Consider the following 23789-nt stretch of genomic DNA (forward strand, 5'->3'; position numbering starts at 1 on the left):
GCAGGGACACCCCAGAGACAGCTGCACCTACGGCTGCCCGCCGGGAGCCTGGCTGTCCTGGGCAGTGGCCGGCTGGCAGCTCCTCGGTCTGTCCCCTGTGGGGGTGGTCGGCCAGGGCCCAGCTCCCAGCCAGGCCGCGCCGGGTGGGGCAGGGGCTGATGGACCCGGCAGGGCTTTGTGACCTCACGGCATGACCCGCGTCCAGCTGGGCCCAGAGCTGGGCTCTCCCGGCAGGGCCAGTGCCAGCCCAGCCCCCGGCCATGGCGGACAGCGGGCCCCCGGCGCTGGAGATCGGGGAGGCCGACGCCAACTGGGCACTGATCAGAGACAAGGTGGGGCAGGGGCAGGATGGTGCATGGGCCACGGCCTGGGGTGGGGGGTCGGCACCTGCCCTGCCCCACACCCAGCCTCGCTGGCGCCCCAGCTCGGGCGGCTCGGTGCTGGGAAGGGCACCCTGCAGTGAGAGGGGCACGCCCCACAGGAGCCGTGTCTCCACAGCGGGCGAGGGGTCCCCCGATCGCCAGCCGCCCCACCCCAGAGGTGGCTGCATCTCAGCCCAGGCGAGGGGTCCCGGAAAACTAGCCACCCCACCCCAACCCATGGGCAAAAGGTCCCTCGATGACCAGCCCCCCGTGCCCCACCCCAGAGGAGCCATGTCACCACACTGGGGGAGGGGACCCCAGAAAACCATCCCCCACCCCTCAAGACCCGTCTCAGTCCGGGCAAGGGGTGCTGCCGTTCGTGTACCAGCCTGCGAAGGGCTGGGTTGCCTGCAGTGCCCGGGGACAGATGCGGGGGGGTCCGGCAGGGGGGGTCCGGCAGGGTGGGCCCCAGCCCCAGCCCATCCGACCGGCTCCATCCCGGCAGGTCATCGAGGAGCGCTTCGGCCCCTCCGTGGTGCCCGTGCCTTTCCTGGAAGATGCCGCCTCCTACGACCTGCTGTGCGTGCTGCTGAGGAAGCCGGGCCGGGCGCGGAGCCTGCTGGGCCGGGCCCGGCCCCTGGTGCCGGTGGGCGCGCTGGAGCAGCTGGCGCAGCGCGGGGCGGAGGCGGGCGAGCTGGCGGGCTGCACGCGGGAGTACAGCGCCAAGGCCCGGGGCGCCTCCCGCTACGAGGAGACGCGGCTGGTGGCGGGCGCCCCCTGCCACATCCGCCTGCAGCTGGCCGGCGTGCACAAGAAGGTGGCCTTCCTGGCCCTGCGGCCCGGCCAGGTGGCCCTGCGGCCCGACCTGCCCTGGCTCCGCGCCCAGCGCAGCCTCTACCTCATCCACGAGGTCTTCTACTGCTCCGGCCTGGCCCTGGCCGTCACCCGGGCGCAGGCCACCCGCACCCTGCGCTTGCCGGGGCCCTGCCCCGTCGCCTTCTGCTGCCTCAAGTTCGCCCTCGGCCCCCGGGGCCTCCTTGGCCCCCAGAAACCTGTGGGCCACGCGCTGCCCGCCAGGGTGGTCTGGGTCAAGATGGCGTCGCGGGAGCCCCCGGCCCCAGCGCCTCCCGCCAAGAGCCAGAGTGGGCCCCTGGGCCGGAGCCCCTTCCGCAGGGCCGCCAGGACAGGTAACGGCCAGGTCGGGTGGGGAGCCATGGGGTGCGCGGGGCCACCCCCGGCCGGGGCCATCCCTCCCGGCCGGCTCGGCGTGGGGCAGGGCCAGACTCTGCCCTGGGTTCAAGGCAGGACACGCCTGCTCCCCCAGCCAGCTGGTGCCCACCACATCCCTGGCACCGTGGGCCCTGCCCCATAGCATCACCCCCAGCACAGCCAGAGCCCCCCTCCTGTCTCTGCCTGATGGCAGGACCCCCGGATGCAGCTTGAGCCCCAGGGGGGCCCGAAACACTGACCCATCCTGTCGGCTAAGGGGGCATCTGCCAATGTGGGGGGGTGTAGGGGAAGCGCCAGGGGAGGGGGGCATCCAGGGTGCATCGGGGGGAGCTCCGTGCCGGGGTGCAGTGCCCCTGGGGCCCAGCGTGGCACCCTGGGCCCTGCAACGCCAGCCCCTCTCTGCCCCCAGGGAAGTGGCCGTTCGCCAGGCGCCGGGCGCAGCCGAGCACCCCGAGCCGCGGGGACCCCGACCGGCACTCCATGTCGCTGCCGCTGCTGCAGAGCCTCAGCGCTGAGTCGGACAGCGATGGCTGAGCCGGGCCGCGGGCACCGAACCCTCCCTGCAACACGGCGTCAGCACTCAGCCCGGCTGGGGCCTCTGTGTCCTGGGGGGGGGGACCCCAGACCACCTTCACCCCGCGAGGAGCTGCTGACGGCTGCTCCCTCGGGCCTGGCCCTTCATCCCCCTGCGCCGACAGCCCGGCCCAGCCGCGCGCCAGTCAAACCCCCGCCGGCCCCGCGCCCGGGCTGGGAGCAGCAGGCACCCGGTGCTCTGGGCATCGCAGCCCTGCCCAGGGCCTCTGCCTGCTGCCCCAGGGAGACACCAGCTGTACCCCCTGCCCTTGGCACAGGGGGAGCCCAGTGGGTCCCACTGGTGGGGGGAGGAGGGCGCCCCAGGGCTCTGCAGGGGACGTGCCTTGCCCAAGCAGAGCGTGGTGGGGCCCTGCAGGACACAGCCTCCTGCTGCTCAGCAGAGCACAGGAAGTGATCATTCCCCTCTATTCGGCATTGCTGAGGCCACATTTAGAGTATTATGGCCAGTTTTGGGCCCCCCACTACAAAAAGGATGTGGAGAAGTTGGAGAGAGTCCAGTGGTGGGCAACCAAAATGATGAGGGGGCTGGAGCACAAGACTTATGAGGAGAGGCTGAGGGAACTAGGCTTGTTTAGTCTGCAGAAGAGAAGAATGAGGGGGGATTTGACAGCAGCCTTTAACTACCTGAAAGGGGGTTCCAGGGAGGATGGAGCTAGGCTGTTCTCAGTGGTGGCAGATGACAGAACAAGGAGCAACGGTCTCACGTTGCAGGGCGGGAGGTCTAGGTTGGACATTAGGAAAAGTTTTCCCTAGGAGGGTGGTGAAGCACTGGAATGGGTTACTAGGAAGGTGGGGGAATCTCCATCCTCAGAGGTGTTTAAGGCCCGGTTTGACCAAGCCCTGGCTGGGATGGGTTAGTTGGGGCTGGTCCTGCTCTGAGCAGGGGTTGGACTAGACGCCTGCCGGGTCCCTTCCAAGCTGCATCTTCTTGGATTCTGTCGTCCCCCAGTAGCTGGGGGCTGGGCTCTGGGGTGAAGGCCTGAGGCAGAGGACACGGGGCAGACAGAGCAATGCCCCGGCCCAGCCAGGCGTCCCGGGGTGGCGAGATGAAGGGGGTGCCTGACCCCAGCCAGAACGGCACCGACCTGTGGGCTGAGCTGCCAGCCCCTCTGCGGCTCGTCCCCCCCTCGTTCTGGGGCTCACTGCGTGCCCCCCATCCACCCGTGACCCGTCGCCCCGTAACCGGCGCTGGGTGACCAGACCTGGGCGCCAGGAGCCCCTCGCTGCCCCACAGGCTCCAGCCTCCCACGCTCCTGTCACGCAGCTCTGCCCCTTTCCACCCCTCCAGCCCGGGGGCCACTGGACAGGGCCGCTCCCTGCACTGGGCTCGCTGGCGCCCTGCAGAGGTCACAGCTCCTGCTCAGCCAGCCCAGCACCACCCGCCCTGCGGGGCACTGCCCAGCCCCGGGAACCCCTGCCCCATGCCTGACTGAGGGGACCTGTCCGTCATATTCTGAGGAAGCTGGTGTGTGCCTCAGTTTCCCCCTTTGCCACACGGGGACCTAGCGGGAGGGGGCAGGGCCAGACATGGGGGGGGACAGCCCCCAGCTGCCCAGCCCATGGGTCCTACATTAGGGGCGCTCAAGACAATGGCAGAGCCAACTGCCCAGCCACGGCCCCCCAGCGCCATCAGGACTTCCTGCCCCTCGCCCCCGCTCAGGAACCAGGGCCTGGGGTGAGGGGGAGCCACGCCTGGCTGCTGGAGGAGTGGGGGCCGTTCCCCAGAGATTCTGCTGGAGCAGGGCAGCCCGAGCAATGGGGCCGAGCCGGGGGCTCGGGCTGCCCAGACGGAACAGGACGAGGCCTGTGCCATGTGCCCCCAGTGCAGACATGGGCAGGGCCTGGCTCCACGGGTCCCGCTCGCCGGCACTCACAGCCCAAGCATCGCTCTGAGGGGGTGGGGAAGCCGTGGGGCCAGCCCTGCAGGAAGAGTGGGACCCCCATGGGGGCTGGCACAGGAGGAGGGAGCCAAGAGGCTGCCCCCAGCGAGAGTGGGACCCCCAGGGGGCTGGCGCACTGGGGGGGCTCCCAGGGACGGGTCCAGAGCCGGGTCCCTGGCAGTCAGAGCAGGGGGTAGCCGGCGCTGCAGAGGGTTGTGGGGGGACAGCCCCAGGAGCAGGGCGGGGGGCAGCGTGGGGCAGGCCCCGCACACACACACCAAGCCAGAGGGACACACTCCTTTATGCACAGCCGGACCCCGCAGTCCCAATAAATAAATGGTCCGTGTCCGGCGGGCAGCTTAAAAAGGCGCGGCCAGGAGGAGCCGGGCACCCCGCGCGCCCGGCCAGCGGGGCCTGGCCTCCGTCGCGCTCCGGGCCCAGGGCCGGCCGCGCCGGGCAGGGCCGCGGGAAGAGGGGCTGGGTCCCACCGGGCCCAGGGCGGCACGTGGCTGGCAGCAGGGCCGGCCGGGCCCCTCACTCCTCGGCGGGCTCCAGCAGGAAGGGCGAGGTGACGGCGTGGGCCTGGGCGATGGCCGCCAGCTCCTTGAGGAACTCGCTGAAGATGACGGCGCAGTAGACGGCGTTCTTCACCCGCAGCGCCTCGCTCTGCTTCTCGGCCGAGCCGCGGGCCAGGGCCGCGCCCGCCAGCGCCTGCAGCACCTGCCCTTCCCGCATGTGCTGGAAAGCCAGCTGGGCCGCCTGGCGCGCCCGCGTGGGGCTGTGGGTGTGACGCAGGATCAGCTCCCCGATGGACGGCTTGCGGCTCTTCACTGGGGGGCAGAGAGCGCAGGGTGAGCCGGGTACGGGAGCTACGCCGGCGGGCATGTTTCTGGACAGGGGGTGAAGCCGGGATGTGCGCCACGCTCCCCTGTGCTGCATGGGGACGAGGCGGTGGGGATGGGGGGGGTCACGCTCTGTGACAGGGGCCCAGGCCCGTGGGACCCAGAGACAAGAGGCCGGGCAGTCAGAGTCGCACCCCCCCACCGCCCCTCCGCCCCCCGGATGCCAGCCCATTTGGCCAGCAGGAGAAAAAGGAGCTGAGGAGGAGGCCAGGCCAGGCTCGCTGGGACAGGAGACCCAAGGCCGGAGGGTGGCCGGGGGCAGTTACGCGCTTCGGGCCAGGCGCTGCAGGGGGTCGGGGGCTCTGGGCTCGGGACCGACCCAGCTGGGCTTTGCTATGACGTCCCGGCCCCGGCGCTAGCCTGGCCTTTCCCCGCTGCGGGGGCAGCGATAATCCCGCTGGCGGCGCCAGTCCAGGGGGGGCGCGGCTCCCTCGGGGGTCTCCCCAGGCGCACTCACTGCCGGGAGCGCCCAGCGCGACGGGGGGGCTCTGGGGGTCGGTCCTGGGCAGGGTGGAGCTGAGGGGCTGCCCCCAGCGAGAGAGTGACCCCAGGGGGCTGGCGCACTGGGGGGGCTTCCCGGGGCTGGTCCGGAGCCGGGCGAGGGCACCGGGCCTGTGGGTCCCTGGCACCCTGGGCCTGTCTGCGGGGTGTCCCCGGGATGAGGTGGGCTGCCCAGGCGTGGCGGTGGCAGGCCAGGAGTGGCTGACGCCCCCCCCCGCGCACACACACACACACACACACACACACACACACACTCCGTGCCCATGGGCAGCGAGCCGGGCCCTACCAAGCGTCTCGGCGCGGCGCAGGGCCGGCGTGGCGCCGGGCGCGTCCGCCCAGTCCAGCTTGCTGCGCGCCAGCAGGTACTTGCGGGCTTTGAAGAGCAGGGCGGGGAAGTCGTCCTGCGTGGCCGCGAAGCTCTCGATCTTGTTCTTCACCGAGCCCAGCACCTGCAAGAGCGCGCAGCTCAGTGCCCGCCCCGGAACCACGGCGCCGGACCCCCAGCCTGCAGCCGGGCCGCGCCCACAGACCGCCTGGGTTGCTGTGTCTGCGCGCCGGGGACGCGGGCCGGGCCGGGCCGTGGGGCGAGCAGGGCAGGGCAGGGCAGGGCAGGGCAGGGCAGGGCAGGGGGCGCGCGCCCGGCCCTACCTGCAGCAGGGACTTGACGCTGGGCTGGAAGACCATGTTGGTGTTGAGCAGGAAGGAGCGCAGCAGCGGCTGTGGGTGGCAGGCCAGCTGGGCCAGCAGCCCCGTCAGCAGGCAGTTGGTGTAGAGCGAGTTGTGCAGCATGTGCTCCAGCTTCCCGAACAGCACGGCCACGAAGGGACCTGCGGGAGCAGCCCGTCACCTCCGGCGCCCCCCGGCGCCCCTCGCCCGCCCGGCGCCCCTCGCCCGCCCGGCGCCCCTCACCCACCCGGCAGCTCCGCCATCACCCTCCGCTGCCCCCCGGCACCCTTCACCCACCCCCTCAGCCCCCCGGCACCTCCGCTGCCCCCCCCCCGGTACCCCCTCACCCACCTCCTCAGCACCCCCTGCCGTCACCCTCCGCTGCCCCCCGGCACCCCCGCCAGCCCCATCCCCTGCCCCCTCGGCCCCCTGGCGTCCCCATCCCCCGCCCCCTCGTCCCGCCAGCCCCATCACCGCACCCCCTCAGCCCCCAGCGCCCGTCACCCCACCCTCTTCTCTCAGAAGGGAGGAGGGGGCAGGGTGGACCCAGTGCCCCGCCAGTCCCCGCTCAGAGCCAGCGCCCAGAGGAGAAAGGCCCTGTGCCCCATTCCCTGACCCGGGCCAGCCCCTGGAGGGGCCAGGCCCCAGACCTCTGTCTGCCGAGGCGGGCAGGGACATGGCCCCCCGCTCTGGGTGTCCCGGACTTGACGGCCGGCGCCAGCTGGCTCCTGCCCTGCCCTGGTCACCCCCTCGGCAGCGCCCGGCCCGGCCGCGCTCGGGAGACGGGCTCTGGCTGGCTGGGCCCGGGAGCTGCCCCCCCCCCGCCCGGGCTCACCTGTGAAGGGCTGGCTGAGCGGCTGCCCTGGGGCGCGCAGGGGGCTGGCCACGAGCTGACACAGGGGGTCCGGCGGTCGGGGCTGCGCTCGGCCCGAGGCTGCCCCGGAGCCGGCCGGAGCCTGGCGCTCGGGGTGCGAGGCAAACCTCTGGTAGGCCTCCTCCTCCTCCCGGGAGAGGGGCCCGTCGGGCGAGCTGGGGGGCGGCTCCCCCCCGGCTGTCTCCATCTCGGCCTCCAGCGCCCGCAGCTCCCGCGAGAAGGCTTCGATGCTCACGCTGGCGCCGTTGGCTTCGCCGGGGGCCCGGGCCAGCAGCTCGTCGATCAGGGAGTCCACAGACGGCGGCTGCTCCCAGGCCGGGGCCGCCTCCGGGAGGCTGGAGGAGCCGTTCTCGGCCGGGGCCGGGGGCCCCCGGCGCTCCTTGCTGGCAGGGGGGGGCCCCCGCTCGCCCTGGGGGCACCGGCGCACCTTCTTGACAGCCACGTCCCCCTCCGGCCCGTCCGGCTGGCCGGGCTCCGCCCCGTTGAGCAGGGTGGCCGAGTCCTTGGCGTGGGGGGTGGCGGGGCCAGCGCTGAGCTCGCTGCTGCGGGGGGCCCCAGCCGGCCCCCCGCCCTCCTCCGGCAGGCCCCTCTTTTTAGTCCGCGGGGAGGCGGGGGGGCCGGGCTGGCGCGGCTCCGCGCCGGGGGGCAGGACGGCCTCCGGCGGCGGTGCCAGGCTGCCGGCACTGGGCTGCTCCCCGTCGTAGGGGGCCGACCAGACGCGGCAGGCCCACACGCACTGCTCCACGCTGAGCTGGGCGTCCCGCAGGTACTCCAGGTAGTTCCCGTCCAGCTCCGCCACCTCCTCCCAGCGGGCCGGGCGGTGGCACGGGCTCCCCACGGGCGTCCCCAGGGAGGCCAGGCCGGGCGAGCGGGGCGCAGGGCTCGGCGCCTCCGAGCTGCCGCTCGGCTGGCGCATGAAGAAGGCGAGGCGGGAGGGCGTGGAGGGCCTGGGGACGGTGACCACGGAGGAGGTGTCCACGGTGGGGCTCCCGTGGCCTGCGGGGGGAGAGCCGAGGCGCTGCATTAACATGGGGCTCCGCCCGGCCCAGCGCACCCTGCTCCCAGGAGAGTCTTCCCGGCCCAGGGCCAGCCCGGAGCGAGCCACCCCCGGGGGCAGCGGAGAGCGGCCGGAGCCGCAGCACCTGGAGCAGCCCGCCCGTCCCACGGGTGGCAGTGGGACCCCAATGTCTCAGGGAGGGGCAGGCTGGGCACCAGCTGCAGGGCCGGCTCCGTGTACGGGGCACCCAGGGTGCTGGCGCCCCGCCGGGCAGACGGGGCCAGGCCGGGGAGCGGGGCTGGGCGCGGGCGGGCCCCACCTTTGGACCAGGCGGCGTGCTCCTCCTCCCGGCCGGGCGAGGGCAGGCTCTCGGCGCGGCAGCAGCGCGGGATCAGCGACAGGAACTTGTCGGCCGTCTTGCCGTAGATGTCCAGGTCCTTCACCGCCCGCTTCTGGCTCAGCATGACGTGGCTGCAGGGGATCAGGTACCTGGGCCACGGGGCAGCCTGGTGAGCCGCGGGCAGCTCGCGCAGGGGCCTTCCCCGGGCCGTCCCTGGCCAGGCCCCGCCGGCGAGCAGTGACCGGTCCTGCTGCGTGGGCGGCCAGAGCAGAGCCCAGCCGAGGGGTGGAAGGGCTCGGGGCGCCTGCAGGAGCTGGGGGGACCAGCCCCACGTGCAGACTCGCACTCCCGCACTCTGCCACGGGGCAGGCAGAGGGACCTGGGGGCTGCCCCACAGCAGGGCTGCGGTGCAGACACGCCCCACCAGCAGCACGTCTCTAGCACATGCCGCCCGCTGGCCCCCAGCGCCAGGCCCAGCTGCCCGGGACGTGGCAGCCAGGCCGGTGGGCAGCGCTCCCACAAAAGACCCAACCACGCGCCGGCCCCTGGGCGCTGCCACGGCCCAGCTGCAGTCGCCTGCGCAGCCCGACGTGACCCCTATGGGCCCCGGCTGGGGGCGGCACCGGCCACTCGGGAAGGCCGCGGAAACCCGCCCTGGGGCCAGGCTGCCGGGGCTGAGAGCCAGGCCGGCTAGCGAGGGAGACGGGTCCCGGGACCCCGTGCGCTTTGGGAGGAAGCGGCCTGCCCACGTGGGGCTAGGCCTGGCTGGGATGAGGCTGGGCCAAGACCTGCTCTGGGGCAGCGCCAGGCGCCCGGTTCCCAGGCCCGCTCACCTGAGCACCAGCTGCAGCAGGACGTCTTCGCAGTGCAGGCCCAGCAGCGTGCGGAAGAGGCTCAGAGACACCATGCAGAGCTGGGGAGGGAGGGGGGGGGTCAGTCGGGCTAGGCTAGGGGTGACTGGGCCCTGGGGGGGGGAGGAGGAAGGGGGCTGGCCGGGGTGACCGGGTCCCGCACGGTGCTGGCCGGGGTGAGTGGGTGTAACGAAGTGGGGACATTCTTGGGCTTTTCTCTGAGTGCTGGGTGTGCGCCTCAGTTTCCCCACATGTTACTCGTGTGTGTCGGTGATGGGACCTGGGGGTGTGATCATTGCAGAGGCCACTGGAGGGCGGATGGGCCCCCCACAGCCAGGCGTCCACAGACCTGGCCAGGACCCCTGCCCTGGGTGAGCGGCTGGGACAGGATGTGATAGGCTGCGTGGGGGGGTGGCCCCCTTGCCCGGGAAGGAGACAAAGGATGGGGGAGGGGCGGGGGGCATTGGGGGTGGCTGGGGCCAGTCCCCAGTGGGGCTCACATGCGAGCAGGGCCTGAGAAGGGGGCTCGGGGCTCCCCGGGTGTCGCTGCTGCAACCTTCGCTTCATCCGCTGCCAGCGTCTGTCTGCGCGTGACCCCGAGAGCTAATGAACCCCCGGCTCCTGCGCTGGCCGGGAACCGCTCCTGGCGCCAGGCGGGTGCCCGGCCCCTTTGGGGGCGTGTAGGGCTCCCCAGGATCCTGGCCAGGGGGAGTTCGGGCGGAGCCGGGGGGCTGGACCCTGCGGGGCCAGAGTCAGGAGGTGGTGGAGACCCGGGTGGGGCAGACTCCGTGCGCTAGATCCTGCCTGGCTGCACCCGAGGGGTTCCAGAGCCCGGCCCGGGGGGCTCCGGCACAGTGGGCCTGTGGGGGCTGGGGCGGCAGGGGGCTGGCTGGGGTGACCGGGCCCCACGGGGGGCGGCATTCAGCAGCACTAGGGAAGGGCAGCACCATGGCCAGCCCCCCCTCAGCACAGCCCGTGGGAGCCGCGTGTGCTGGGGGCCAGGCGCGTGGAGCCGGCAGGCATGGCTCCATCCCCAGGGGTCGGGGGCTGGGGGGCCGGGGCCGTACCCGGGAGCTGCTGGCGACGCGGGCGACCAGCGTGTCGAGCAGGGCGCCGTGGTCGTGCCGGTGCAGCAGGACAAAGCGCAGGAAGGTGCGGAGCAGGGCCGGCTCGCTGACGCTGCGCAGGAACAGCTCCAGGTACGCCGTGCTGGCGATCAGCTCCTCCACCGCCGTCTGCGGGCGGGACGGGACGGGCGCTCAGCCATGCTGTCGGGACACCCCCCGCCCCGGAACACCCCCCACCCTGGGACACCCCCCGCCGCAGCCCGCCCTCGGCCCAGCCCACCGCCAGGACACCCCACGCCGCAGGGCTTGGCCGGGCCAAGACACCCCTACACCCCACCCCAGCCAGCCAGGGGCCCACCCAGACACACCCAGCCGCACACGGGAGCCCCAGCTGGGGTCGTGGTCCTGGCAGGCTCCTCCCCCCTGAGCTCGGGACCCCCCAACTGTCCGGGGGGGTGGTGGGCACAGGCCCACGCTGCCCTTCCTCTTGCCTGAAGCCCCCGTGGCTCAGCCGAGAACGGGGGGCACCCCATGTGCCAGCAGCCCCCGCCCCCCAGGCCTACCTTGTGCAGGGCGGGGCCCATGACGGGCACCAGGAAGCCGTTGTGGATGTAATCCACCAGCTGCTTCTGCACCAGCGGGTGGGCAACCTGCGGGGCACAGAGCCCATCAGAGCGGGGCCCCTCCCCGGGACAGCCAGAGCCACTGGGGGGTCTGGGCCCAGCTTCCCCCCGCGCCGGGCGAACCCTGGAGTCCCGGCTCCCAGCCCCACCCCACCCCTCCTGGAGCTGGGGATACAGCCCTGCTCCAGCCCCCTGCTCCACCCCCACCTCTGCCTTCAGCTGCCCCAACGCCCGGGGCAGGCCAGGGGGATCTCGGAGCAGCGGGCAGGACCAGGGGGGCCCGGGCGCTTGGGGCTGAGGTGCTGAACGCCCCCACTCGGGGGCACGGTGCCGGCTAGCCCCGGGCGGGCCGGAGGGGCTGCGCGGGGCTGCCCACCTGGATGACGGCGTTGCAGAACTCCAGCGAGTTCATGAAGAGGACGAGCGGGGCCACGCCGATCCAGTCCTCGCGCCGCAGGCAGTGCCAGTCGTCCCCGTGCACCTCGATCTTGCGGGGCAGCGAGGAGTACAGGGCGCTGAGGCCCGTGGCCAGGACCTGCGGGCGAAAGGCCGGTGGTTAGGGACAGCCCAGCAGCAGGCGGGGGCCGGTGCCAGGTGCTGGACGTTCGCACGTACACCGCCTGCCCCACAGAGCCCCGGGATGGGCAGAGCAGGGTCTGGCACCGGGCGGGCACCAACCTCTGCTGACCGCTGGGGCTGGCGCTAGGAGGCAGCTCGGGGCAGAGCTGGGGGGGCAGGAGGAAGCGGGGGGTGGAGACGCAGACACCCCGGGCAGGGGCAACACCTGCTCCGTGCGGTCACTGCCGGTCCTGGGCACCGGGGGCGGGGAAGGCTCAGGACACAGAGCCCAGGGCAGCACGGGGCGCCCGGCCCTGCTCCATGCCAGCTCCCCATGGCCCCAGCCAGGGGCCTGCGAGCCCACGCGCCCCATGCAGACAAGGCCTCACTGCCACAGCCCCTGTGGTGGGGAAACTGAGTCACGGGGGGGGCAGGCTCCGCAGAGGGGCAGGGCTTGCCCGAGGTGCTGCGTCAGCCCAGGCGTCCTGGCTCTTGTGCTCCGGCAATGTGACCCTGAGACACCTCCTCCCCGTGCTCCCCCTGGGGCAGGGGCAGGGCCAGCCAGGCACCATCCCTCCCCACAGGACGGGCCAGCTTCTCCCCCCACACAAACCCAGCCTCCAGCTCTGCCTCCGGGCTCCCACGCTGCCCCTCCTCCTCCGGAGCCGCGGGGCTGAGTAGTCGGACGGGCCGGGCTCCAGGCAGGGCCGAGGGCACAGCTCTGCTCAGAGGCTGCCCATCCGCCTCCCCCCTTCCAGGCAGGCAGCTCCAGCCCGGCTCCCACGTGCCAGGACCCGGGGGGCAGCTCGGCCCCTCTCCTGGCCGCCCGGGGCTCGGACGTCAGTGGCTGCCCGCACAGCCGTGGGGCCTGGCGGCCATGGCACGGCACGGCACAGCGCTGCCCCGCCCCGGGGTGGCCAGTGGGGCCCACACCCGCACCAGGGCAGGGCAGGGCAGGGCCGGCCCAACACGGCCCCAGGCCCAGGACAGCCGGCGCCATGCAGGGCCACTGAACGCTCCGGGCAGCCTCTCTCCCTGCCGCCCAAGGGCTGCCCAGCCGGGCTGGCGCTGACCCCCGGGATGCAGGGGGGGGCCGGGCCAGCGCCGTCCCAGCCTCTCATCGCCAGAGCGCCCAGGAGCCGCAGCGCCAGCCAGCCAGCCACGCCACGGCGCTGCAGCCACCTCTGGGGCGAGGCGCGCTGTGCCCCGTAGCTACGGCAGGAAGCCCCTGGAGGTGGGGCGGCAGACGAGGGTTGGCCAGGGCTGCGGCGGGGGCACGTTCCCCCGCCCTGCGGCGCCCGCTGCCAGCCTGCGCCCAGCCAGGGAGCCGGGCAGCAGGCTGCTCTGTCCCTCCCGCACCCAGCCGGGCCCCGGGCCCTGCTCCAAGCGCCGGCGGGTCACCCCCAGGCCGGGCGGCGGGGCTCCCCTCACCGGGCAGAAGTAGGAGCTGTCGGCGATGTACTCCGCCACGGTGCGGTTGCTGGCCGAGACGGCCATGAGCAGCAGCAGCGCGTCGCGGGCCTGCTGGCCCGTCAGCCCCTCGTGGTGGATGAAGGGGACGAGGAGGGAGAAGACGAGCAGGCTGGCGGGCCCCTGGGCCGTGGGGCTGTGGAAGAAGAGCTCCAGCAGGGCCGGCTCCTTGGCCACGGAGACGCAGAGCTGGTTGAGCAGCAGCACCAGGCTGCTCTCCAGCGCGGGCGAGGCCGGCTCGGCGCACAGGCTCAGCAGGCGCACCAGCGGGTCCCGCACGGGCCGGTGCCGCAGCAGCGGCTGGCGGCCCTGGCTGATCAGCATCTCATACAGCTTCAGCTGCTCCCCCCGCCGCTCCTCCCCGAAGTCCCCCTGCAGGTGCCAGCGCAGGAGCCGCTCCAGCAGGTTCTCCGCCAGCACGAACTCCAGGATGGGCCCCATGGCCGCCTCGGCGCGGGGCCGCTCCTCCGCCAGCAGCGTCAGCATCTGGTAGGTGTTGTTGCGCACGGCGCTGAGGTCGTCCGCGCTGCCCTGGGCCGCCTTGGAGCCTCTTTTCTCCAGGATCCTCAGCACCTGGGGACAGGGGCGACGCTGAGCGAGGGCAGAGACAGCCGGGCCGCCTCCGCCTACACGGGGATCTTTTCACGAGGCCGGCGAGTGCTGCAGCTGCCCAGGCCTGTCTGCTCTGCGGGCTGGCGAAGAGCAGGCTGAGCGGGCCTGCCTGGCCTCGGGCGCACCGCCACGGAGATCCGGAGACAACAGCAAACACAGCTGGCAGCATCCCACAGGGACAGGGACAGGGCCGTCCCCCGTAGGGAGGCAGAGCAGCGCTTCCCCAGCTCGAGAGCAGAGGGCCGGAGGCGGGGCCAGGAGATGGGGGCTGGAAGCAGTCGGGGCTCGCCCCTGCCCCAGCCCGGACTAGCCCCGAGAGGCCAGGCGGTGCCCGGTGCTCCGGGAACCCCCCTCCCCTCGCTGTGGCAGGGCCGCTGGCACCATCCCGGGCGAGAGCCCAGTTCTCCGAAGGCCCCGATTCCCTGGCTGCTCTGCCATGTCCCACGGGGGGCGTAGCTACCCCCGCGCGGCTCCATTCACAGCGACCCCCAGAGGGAAACCGAGGCAGGACTTGACACAGCCCGTCTGCCCACACCTTGCCCACGCCAGCGAGACTCGCTCGTCCTGCCCCCCACGACACCCCGAGGTTCTCCGCCCGCCCCCCCAGCCCCAGGCTGGTCTGCCCATGGCCGCGCCCAGCCCCCTCTGCCCCACGGCTCGAAGAGGGGCCTGGGCGGACCAGAGCCCCTGGCAGGGCTTCACCTGACACCAGTGGTTCTTGAAGACCATGAGGCAGGTCTCGGGGTCGGCCGTCACCGGGCTCTGCAAGCTGGCGCTGCGGCTGGCCCGCTGCCCCGCCGCCCGGGGGTGCAGCTTGCTGAACCAGCTCATCCTCTCCATCCGGAAGGGCCCGGGTCCCGGAAGGCCGGGGGGGGCTACAGGTCCCGGGCAGCCCCTTGGCGCGGAGCCCACTGCTGCTTGGACGGGCGAGGACGGGCGGCCAGGCCGCAGGCCCGACACTCCATGCTGCGTCCCGGGCGGCACCACACTGCGGAGAGACGAGGCCATGAGATACCGCGATGGGTTCCCGGCGGCCGGCCCCACCAGACGGGCGGGGAGCAGGGGCCAGTCGCCGGGGGGCAGTGCCTTCACCCGCCCTGGCTGGGAGGGAGACGGGCAGATCCCCCCGCAGGGCCACAGCGCCAGGAGCGCCGGGAAGGGCGGGCACGGCCTGGGCCAGGCAGGAGCGGCTCAGGGAGGGCAGAGCCTGTGTGCAGGGGGCCCACCTGGGGACGGGGGTCGGCGGGGCCAGGCCCAGCACCTCGGCTGCTGCACTCTCCAGCCCCCATTTCGAACCCCCCACGGCGCAGCCCCCTGCATGGGGACAGGACACGCGCGAGGGACCGACGGGTGCATGGGGGGAGGCAGCCTGCCCGCCCCCACTGAAGGTGCCCAGAGCCCGAGGGGGACGCCCCCGGCCACCAGCAGTGCTGAGCTCTGGGCCTCCAGCAGCTAGTCAGCCCACCCGCCCGCCCCAGACGAGTGGGGAATGGAGCCCAGAGGGGCCTGCTCTGGCCCCGCGTCCCTGCAGCACCTCTGCTGCCCCGGCAGGCTGGGGCCAGGATCTCACGCTGCCCTGGCCGCCGCAGAACCAGGAACCGGCGGCTGGGCCGGCCACAAGCAGGAAAAGGCGGCCCCGGCCGCAGCACGGCGAGGAAGGGCCCAGGGCGGAGGCGCCCTGGAGCCAGGCCCCACCTCTCCTCGGAGGCGCCGGCCCGGACTCTGCTCCTGACACAGCGAGGCGGCCGCACCCACACGCCACTGGCCCCTCCTGCCAGCCCTGCACAGCACAGACGGGAAGAGAGGCAGGGCCCGGAGCCGCACCAGCGCCCCGCTGTCCCCCGAGCCCAGCCCAGCCGCATTCACAGCCCGCGGCCCCAGGAAGAGCAAGATGCTGGGGCCCAGCGGAGTCGGGACAAGCTGCCGGCCCGGGCGGCAGAGCCGGGGGAGCAGAGCTGGGAGGCAACCCGTAGAGCTGGGCCCTCTCTGCCCCGCCAGAATGGGGGAATCACAGCCAGCGCCCCCGCTGCAATGCGGCTGCCTCTGGGGTGGAACCCAGCAGTGCTGATAGCCACGACCGGCGCAGCCCTGCAGAACCCACTGCCGCGGCAGGCGGCCAGGCACCCTCGGGAAAGACGCCCGACCCCTGGGCCAGGTTGGGGTGCGTTAGCGAGCCTTAACGGCACCCACCGGGACTGCAGCACGTCTCCAAGGGGCTTTGGCTGTGCTGGCCAGGAGCGTTCCCACCCCGGGCCGAGCGCTGGCTGATGGCTGTTCTCTGCGGGCCCCGCAGGGCAGGTCCCAGCCCAGAGCTAGCCGCAGCGCCGGCCATGGGCTGGGAACTCAGCAGGGGGAGGGGTCCCCAGGTGAGCTGGGCGCTGGGGAAGGCGGGCACCCCTCAGCACCGGGGGGCTCAGTCCAGCCAGACCCAGCTGGGAAGCCCGGGCCCGGCCCCTGGGGAGCAGTGACTCTGGAAAGGTCGGGGGGGGGCTGGGGGAAGCTGTGTCACTGCTCATTACGTGCCCCACTCCCGGGCCAGGCCCCCGCGCTCGGTGCTGTACAAACAGGACCAAGCCACACGGCACTTCCGCTCTAGGTCCAGGCCGAGAGACCCGTCACGGGCCCAGACGGCAGCACGAGGGACGTGCTGGTCAGCGTGGCAGGGAGCCTCCATCGCCCCAGCCTGCCCCTCGGGGCCTTCTCCAGGCTGCCCCTGGCAACAGCCCCGGCTGCCCTGCCGCCCTCCTCCGGCCCCGGCGCAGCCTCTCCCTTTCCACGGCACCCGGGAGGGCCCTGCTCTGAGCCACCAGCAGAGCCTCCCGCTCCAAGCCCCGAGAGCAGCGGCTCTGGCACTGACGGACAGAGGGACGGAGGCGCTGGAGAGACGCTAACCAGTGGGACTCCGCACCTAGGTCCGGGGGCTCTCTGGCCCTGGAGCCGCTGACCGAGACCAGCTGTCCCTGGCGCTGGCTGGCACGAACCCAGGCAGGGCTCCCGGCTCCTCTCGCTGCAGGCTGCCCCGGGCAGCGTTGGCCCCTTTGCCCTTGGCGGTCCCCTGCGGGCAGGCTGCGGCTGGCACACACCACCCCGCGTGCACCGCCAGCTGCCGTGTCCCCAGGCAGGGAGGGGCCGGGACGCAGGAGCAGGCTCTCCAGGGCAGGGTCGCCCCAAGGTGAGGCCGCTGCGGAAGGGGAATGAGGGGCAGCGGCCGGCAGGGGGGCAGCTCATTGCACGCCCCTGCCCCGGGAGCCAGGCACTACCTGGAGACCAGGGACCTCCCGCCACAGCCCCGAGGGCTGCCCCATGGTGCAACGGGGGCTGCCGGGTGTCCATGGGCCCATGAAAACTCCCCCCGAGCGCCGGGCTGGGCACAGCACCCAGGGAAGGCAGGACACGGACCGCACAGCCAGCAGCAGCTGTGCCGGGAGAATCCCGCCGGGCCTGGGGGCCGCGAGCCGGGGCCAGCTGTGGGGAACAGTGGAGGAAGGCAGCGCGGCAGAGCCTGTCACGGGGCACGGCCACCCCGCTGGGGAATTGCTCTGGGCTGCCCGGCCTGCGCTCCACGGGGCCGTGACTTCCCTGGGCTCCCCTAAGGCTGCCAGTGTCGGGTCTGGGCTGCATTGCCGGCGCTGGCTGGGCAGGTGGGTCCCTGCAGAGGGGACCCGTCTCTGCTGGACGTGAGGGGGAGGGAAAGCGGGAGCCCAGAGGCTCAGCCCAGGAGGTGTGGAGGCCCCATGGCCGGCCCTGGAGGGCGAGCGGGAGCCGGGGGGGGGTCTGGCCCACTGACGGGTCCCCTAGAGAATGATCCAAAGCCGGGGCGCAGCCCTGCTCCCGCACAACGAGGACACGGCCATGCTGGGCTGGGCCCCCACCCGCTCACCCCAGCCGCTGCCAGGAGCGAGGTGGGGCCGAAGGGAGCAGAGCTGGAGCAGAGCTGGCGGGGCGGGGCGGGGGGAGCCGTGCCATCAGCGGGGCAGCGAGGGGGGAGCCAGCAGGATATTTATAAAGGCCCCTCCCCCCACCTGCTGCTGTCGCTCCGGCGCTGGCACCGTGGGGGCCGGCTGGTGCGCGTGACGGGCGCAGGCCCCGTGAGCCCAGCTCGCACCTGTCCTGGCTGCGGGGCCCGGGCTCCGGCTCCATTCCCTGCCCGCCCCAGCACAGCAGCGCAGTGCACTGCCTCCTCCGGCCGGGTGCCCCGTGCGGGCCGGGGCGGCTCAGACCCACGGCCAGCCCGCCAACAGCCGCCAGACACGAGCGCCCCTCCCGCTGCCCCCAGCGCCGTGCAATGGCCGGTTATGCCCCCTCGGCCAGGGACAGCAGCAGGCTCCGCAGGGCCGGGCTACACCCCAGCTTGGGAACGGTCTGAGGGGACCCCGCCGTGCGCCAGCCCCCCAGGGGTCCCACTCTTCCTCCAGGGCAGGCCACGCGCCCTCACCTCACCTCTTCGCCTGCACCCTCCCGCGTCCCAGTCAGCCCCGCTCAGCCAGGCCCTGGGGAGACGCGTCCCGCGGCGGGGAGCAGGCCCGGGCGCCCGGCGGGTTCAGGCGTCAGCGGCGCAGGCGGCCCTGAGGGCGGTTAAAGCAGCGCCCGCCAGGCTGGAGGGACCCGTGTGCCAGCTCTGCAGGGGGCCCCAGGCTGCCTGCCTGTCTCCCCCACGGAGGCGCGGAGAGGGCCGGGGGGCCAGGCCCAGCTCGCCATGCAGCTCTGACGCTGGGATCCCGGGGCAGGACCCGACACGCACACCCGCATCCCCAGCCAGGCCCGCCACAAGCTGCCCCAGGCCGCCCCGCCTCCAGCTCGGCGCCGAGCCAGCCCTGGGCTGGGCCAGGCAGGGCCTCCCGCCCCCTGCAGTGGGTACGCCCGGCCCACCCCGCCCGGGGAGTGCAGGCCCTCGCCCACTGCCCCAGAGCGGGCACGGCTGAACATGCCATCGTCCCAGAGCCAGGCAGGGCCAGTGCCCCACACCTCTGGGCCAGCCAGCCCCACCCAGACGCTCTCCTCGGCAGGGCAGAGCAGAGCCAAGGCAGGCACCTGACCCCAGTGGGACTGGGCTGAAATCCAGGAGACGCCCCAGAGCCAGCTGCAACACACACCGGGCTCCTCGGGGCAGCCACGGCAGGGCGGGCGCGCGAGACAGGGCCATGCAGACAGCGCTGGACGAGCCCGCCGGGCACAGCTGGCCCCACGTGCTGGGCTACCCGCAGAGGCCGTTGGGGAGCCCGGGCAGGCGCTGGCGTGTCACTGCCCCAGTTCCTGGCAGCTGCAGCCCCAGGCAGCGTCCCCACAGAATGCGTCCCCAGGAGCTAGACACCGGTTTGTGCCTCTCCGCCACCAGCGACAGTCCCCAGGGCCGGCCCGCTGGCACCGCCCGCACCTGGCGTCCCGGCCCGGACGCAGCTACCACCCAGCGCCCCTTCCTCAGAGCAGGCTGGGCGGGGGCACCCACCCCCTGCAAGCGGCAGAGCCCCTCCCGGCGCCCAGTCAGCAGTGGGCAGATGCCAGCGCGCCAGTTCCCCCGGCAGAGCAGGCTGACAGCGCGCGGGCAGGGAGCAGGCAGCAGCAAGCGCGGCGCGCGGGCAGGGAGCTATGGCAACGCAGCGTGCCCAGCCCGGAGAGCGACGCTTCGCACGCCCACAGCGCCTGCCAGCTCGACGGGGGGGATCCCCCACGGCAGATGGAGAAACTGAGGCAGCGCGCAGCGATCCACTTCCTCCTCCAGGGGAGGGAGGGGTGGGGCAGGGTTCAGCACCACCGCCGCCCCGCTGCCAGGGGCTGCCCCACACGCCCCCATCTTGCCGCTTCCCCAGCCCCAGCCGGGATCCCGCTGCTGCCCAGCTCCGAGCACCAGCCAGGGCAGGGACGCACGCTGCTCACACCCCGAGCGAGGCCTGGCAGAGACGCCGCAGAGCCCAGCCGCCGGGCACACGCCCACCCGCACAGCCCAGCGACACCCAGCCTCTGCTCACGCCGCTCACCCCAGACTGGGCCCCACGGCAGGGCCCTCCCACACCCCCGGCCCCCCTTCCCAGACACAGCCTCACGGCCAGGAAAACATTCTCTCTCATGGCAATGGGGGTCGCAGCCTCCGGGCCCCAGTAAATGTACCTTCCCCCCCCAAGTGAAGCCACCTCGGTCCCGGCCGGCGACTGGCCCTGCCAGGAACGCGGGAGCAAGTGACGGGATGGAGCGCGCGGCACAGCCCCAGCCCACGAGCCCCCCGCTCCCCCGCCGCTGCCGTCGCACTAGCAAGCTAGAGCGACCCCAGCGCGCCCGCACAGAGCAGGCACAGCTCCCGGGAAGTGCCGGCCTCCCGTTCCGGCTCTGCCCCTGAACCGCGCTGCAGGCCTGGGCACAACACCGGCAGGGAAACTGAGGCACGGGTTGGCTCCTTGGTTCCGAGTGCAGCGCCCCCCCTAAGAGAACAGCTTGTAAAATGGGGGCAAGCCCCACCTGCCGCCCCAGCTGCCGGAAGGTTTGTCACGGCAACCCACCGATCCGAGCCGAGCACCCAGCCTGCGGCCAGCACGCCCTCTCCCGCTGCCAGGCAATGCCCCCAGCCCCCCAGCACTGCCCACTCCGCCGGCAGGTTTGACTCCCCACAGCCACGGCCCCCCTGCGAGCGCCCAGCGCACAGAACCGCCCCGCGGGGCTGTCCCGGACCAGGCTGCTCTCGGCCACCGGCCGCGCCCGCCCGCCACGCACAGCCAAAGCCCTTCCGGCCACGCCCGGCCCGCAGCACCCGAGAGACAGAGGGGTTCGGAAGCGCTCCCGCCGCCTCTTGGCGAGCACCCCGACGGCACTGCTTAGCGCCCCCGCCCCGAGCGAGTCCAGCGCCGGGGAGAGGCCAGGACCTCCAGCCAAGGGGGCTGGGGCGCTCAGCTCTTCAGTGGGGGGAAGGAGCGCAGAGCGCTCCCAGAGCAGGGCGAGCGCAGCCTTGGCCTCACGCCGGGCGACTCTGACCCATTCCCAGCGCTGCAGGGCCGGGGCGCGGAGACGGCCTGGGAGGTTTGACGCCAGCCTGCCCGGAACGGCTCAGCCGCTGAATGCAGCAGGAACCGCAGGGCACCGGGGCTCCCAGCGCCAGCGCCCCGGCCGGCAGAGCTGACCTCCGGCAGAGCTGACCTCTGGCAAACCTTCAACCCGGGCAGAGGAGAGAGGCGGGGGGCGCCGGGGGCCGTGCCGGGAAGCCCAGCCGTTCCCGCAAACACGGGGTGACTCCCAGATCCACTGGGCCCTGGCAGAACCGGGGGCAGCCCTCGGGGCCGAGCGAATGTGGCGCCAGGCCCACGGCGGGCAGAGCAGACTGCCCGAGGTCCAACCGCCCAGCACAGCGGGTCACCCCCAACTCCGGGAGCCAACCTCCGGACCCGGACCCCAAGGTCGCGCAGCTGCAGGGCAGTGAGACCGTGTGGGGCTCCAGCACGGCCAGGCCAGGGGTCAGCCCCACAGCAGACAGCGGCTGACCGGTACCAGCGCGGCCCGCGGGCTGGACCCGCACAACGCTCCGTGGGCCGGCCGGACCCTGGCCACTAGGACCGAACAGGCCGCAGCTCCCGGGGCCCAGCCACGGCCCCCTGCCCCGGAGAGCGGCCGAGCCCCGCGGGCGGGTGGCGGGGCCGGGCCAGGCTGGCGTGTGCCCGGGGCTGCCAATCCGCCTCCCGGCCTGGCCCCTCGCTGTGGGAAGGAGAGTGACCCCGCAGGGCCCAGCCATCGCCGCCCCGCAGAGAGACGGGACCCCCCGCCCCGCCCCGCTCGGGGTCAGCGCCGGGCCGGCCGGCCGGCGCGCGGTGCTCGGCGCTGTCCTGCCAGCAGCGCAGCCCCTCGGCCCCGCGCGGGGAGGCCCGAGCCGGGGCAGGCGCCCCACGGCCGCGGGCAGAGGCGAGCCCCGAGCACAGGCACCGCCGGGACGGGCCGGGACGGACCGGACCGGACCCGGGACACCCCGCCCGGCCTGGGCACCGGGCACCTCCGGGCCGGGCGGGACACCCGGGATCGTGGCCGGGCGCCGCGGCGGGGACAGGGCTGCACGGACCCACGGACCGCCCCGAACCGGGCCGGACCGGACCGGACCGGACCGAACCGGGCCCCGCCCGCCCCCTCGCGGCCCCGCCCGCGCCGCGCCGCGCTAGCCCCGTGCCCGGCGGTACCGAACCGGGCCGGTACCGGGGGCGGCTCCGGCAGCGCCCCTCCCCCTCCCGTGCCCCCCGGGGACGCGCCCCGCCCGCCCGCGCTCACCGGCCCGGCCCGGCCCATCCCCCGCTCCAGCCGCCGCCATCTTGCCGCCGCCGCCTGCGGGGGCCCCGCCCGGCCGGGCCCCGCCCACTCCCCGCCGCGGGGCGGGGCCCGCCTGCCGCAGTCACCTGGAGGCAGCCGCTCATTGGCCGCGGCGAGCACCGGGCCACGCCCCCCTCCGCTCCCATTGGCCAGGGCGGGGCAGCACTTCTCTCCACGTGGGGGCGGCCTGATCCCACCCCGCCCCGCCCGTCCTCGCGTCCCCCCCCCCCGTGCCTCCCCCTGTCCCCCCGCCACAGCCCCCCCTGCCCCCCAGCCTGCCCCCTGCCCTGTCTGCCAGCCGCAGCCCCCCCCGCCCCCCATGCATCCCCCAGCCCCCCATGACCCCCACTGCACCCCAGCCCCCCATGTCTGCATCCTGCCCCCCGGCGCCCCCCAGCCCCAGCCCCATGCATCCCCCAGCCCCCCGTATCCCCCAGCCTGCCCTCATCCCCCCCAGCCTGCCCCCCATCCCCCGCTGTCCCCACCGCACCCCCGTGTCCCAGCCGCACGAGGGGCACAGGGCCCGGCGAGCCGGGCAGGGCAGCGTGGCCCACGGGGGTGCTGGGTGCTCCTTGCTGCTCTGCTGGCTGCAGGCGACTGACAAACCTGCGGGGGCCGGCCCGGCGGCTGGGTGCGTGGGTCTCCCCCGGCCCGGCCTGGCTGCAGCACCGGGCACAGCACAGGCCGGGAGGCTGGAGCCCAGAGGCTCCGTCGGGGAGGCCGCGTGTCTGCCCCGGAGGGAGAGCGGGACCTGGGGGGTCTGGCCCGCTGAGTGAGGGGCCCATGTAAGAGCTGGGGGGCGGCAGGGCCTGTGGCTACGTGACAGCCCCCTCCCCACGAAGCACAGGTGCCAGCTCCCATGGCCAGGGCAGGGTGGTCAGGCCTAGTGGTTATAGCAGGAGTTGATACAATCTGAGAAGACGAGGGTTGGAAGGGACCCAGGAGGTATCTAGTCCAACCCCTGCTCAGAGCAGGACCAGCCCCAACTAAATCATCCCAGCCAGGGCTTGGTCAAGCCGGACCTTAAACACCTCTAAGGATGGCGATTCCCCCACCTCCCTAGGTAACCCATTCCAGTGCTTCACCACCCTCCTAGGGACAAACTTTTTCCTAATGTCCAACCTAGACCTCCCCCACTGCAACTTGAGACCATTGCTCCTTGTTCTGTCATCTGCCACCACCGAGAACAGCCTAGCCCCATCCTCCCTGGAACCCCCTTTCAGGTAGTTAAAGGCTGCTATCAAATCCCCCCTCACTCTTCTCTTTTGCAGACTAAACAAGCCCAGTTCCCTCAGCCTCTCCTCATAAGTCTTGTGCTCCAGCCCCCTCATCATTTTTGTTGCCCTCCTTTTTGTAGTGGGGGGCCCAAAACTGGACACAATATTCTAAATGCAGCCTCACCAATGCCGAATAGATGGGAATAATCACTTCCCGTGATCTGCTGGCAATGCTCCTACTAATGCAGCCCAATATGCCGTTAGCCTTCTTGGCAACCAGGGCACACTGCTGACTCAGCCAGGTAGCCAGGAATCAGAGTCCAGGATGGGAGCCAGGTAACCTGGAGCAGGGCTGGGAAGGAAGGAGGGGGAGCAGGGTTGGAAGGGGGGCAGAGCGAGGGGCAGGAGCTGGGCTGGGAATAGGGGGAGGCAGGAGCAGGGTCTAGCCCAGGTGCTTCAAACAGGAGCGACCACTGACCTGCCGCCCCTTGCTGGGCCTGGCCGGCTGCTCCCACCTGCTCCCTCGCTTGTCTGCAAACCAGCTCCACGGCAGGCCCTGCTTCCAGACTCCCCCACAGCCCAGCCCCACATCTGCCAGGACCCCGCAGCCCAGCCCCCCGCCCCCGGGACCCTACAGCCCAGCCTTCCTCTTGCAGGATCTGAAGTCACCCCCCACCTCAGGACCAGACACCCTGTCTCCCCTTGCCCAGGGCTCAGACATCCCCCACACGTTCCCCACCCCTCCCCCCACCCAGCCTGCGGCCACATCCC

At 73.2% G+C, this 23789-nt stretch overlaps 2 protein-coding genes across 3 annotated transcripts; one reads left to right on the forward strand and one right to left on the reverse strand.

Annotated features, from left to right (window-relative positions):
• Positions 1 to 260: 260 nt before the first annotated feature.
• On the forward strand, positions 261 to 2263 carry CUNH11orf42 (chromosome unknown C11orf42 homolog). The gene is made up of 3 exons (XM_067564645.1): positions 261 to 332; positions 868 to 1549; positions 2002 to 2263. Exons 1-3 carry the CDS (start codon positions 261 to 263, stop codon positions 2124 to 2126), a joined length of 879 nt encoding a protein of 292 aa, XP_067420746.1. The 3' UTR covers positions 2127 to 2263.
• A 1105-nt stretch (positions 2264 to 3368) lies between these two features.
• Positions 3369 to 21849, reverse strand: FHIP1B (FHF complex subunit HOOK interacting protein 1B). 2 transcript variants are annotated; one of them, XM_067564617.1, is made up of 12 exons: positions 21763 to 21849; positions 14230 to 14515; positions 12877 to 13488; positions 11264 to 11422; positions 10828 to 10914; positions 10265 to 10432; positions 9180 to 9259; positions 8326 to 8495; positions 6971 to 8005; positions 6118 to 6296; positions 5756 to 5918; positions 3369 to 4896 (listed from the first exon to the last, which is right to left on the reverse strand). In XM_067564617.1, the coding sequence occupies exons 2-12, from the start codon at positions 14365 to 14367 to the stop codon at positions 4601 to 4603; spliced, it is 3087 nt and encodes a 1028-aa protein (XP_067420718.1). In that variant the 5' UTR covers positions 14368 to 14515; positions 21763 to 21849; the 3' UTR covers positions 3369 to 4600. The 2 variants fall into 2 exon arrangements, with proteins under 2 accessions (XP_067420718.1, XP_067420719.1); XM_067564618.1 differs by lacking the exon at positions 10828 to 10914.
• Positions 21850 to 23789: the final 1940 nt, after the last annotated feature.

This window comes from Emydura macquarii, unplaced genomic scaffold, assembly GCF_026122565.2.
Source record: "Emydura macquarii macquarii isolate MOO-44397 ecotype Brisbane River unplaced genomic scaffold, CSIRO-AGI_Emac_v2 contig_2661, whole genome shotgun sequence".
NCBI lineage: Eukaryota > Metazoa > Chordata > Testudines > Chelidae > Emydura > Emydura macquarii.

What these genes read in the sequence shown, in the direction of transcription:
- CUNH11orf42 (XM_067564645.1), top strand. Translation starts at nt 261, where the DNA reads ATGGCGGACAGCGGGCCCCCGGCGCTGGAGATCGGGGAGGCCGACGCC. An exon ending in GGGCACTGATCAGAGACAAG is followed by an intron (nt 333 to 867) that starts GTGGGGCAGGGG and finishes CCATCCCGGCAG; the next exon opens with GTCATCGAGGAGCGCTTCGG. An exon ending in CCGCAGGGCCGCCAGGACAG is followed by an intron (nt 1,550 to 2,001) that starts GTAACGGCCAGG and finishes CTCTGCCCCCAG; the next exon opens with GGAAGTGGCCGTTCGCCAGG.
- FHIP1B (XM_067564617.1), bottom strand. Translation starts at nt 14,367, where the DNA reads ATGGAGAGGATGAGCTGGTTCAGCAAGCTGCACCCCCGGGCGGCGGGG. An exon ending in TCAAGAACCACTGGTGTCAG is followed by an intron (nt 13,489 to 14,229) that starts GTGAAGCCCTGC and finishes CCCTGTCCCCAG; the next exon opens with GTGCTGAGGATCCTGGAGAA. An exon ending in GCGTCAAGTCCCTGCTGCAG is followed by an intron (nt 5,919 to 6,117) that starts GTAGGGCCGGGC and finishes GCGCTCTTGCAG; the next exon opens with GTGCTGGGCTCGGTGAAGAA.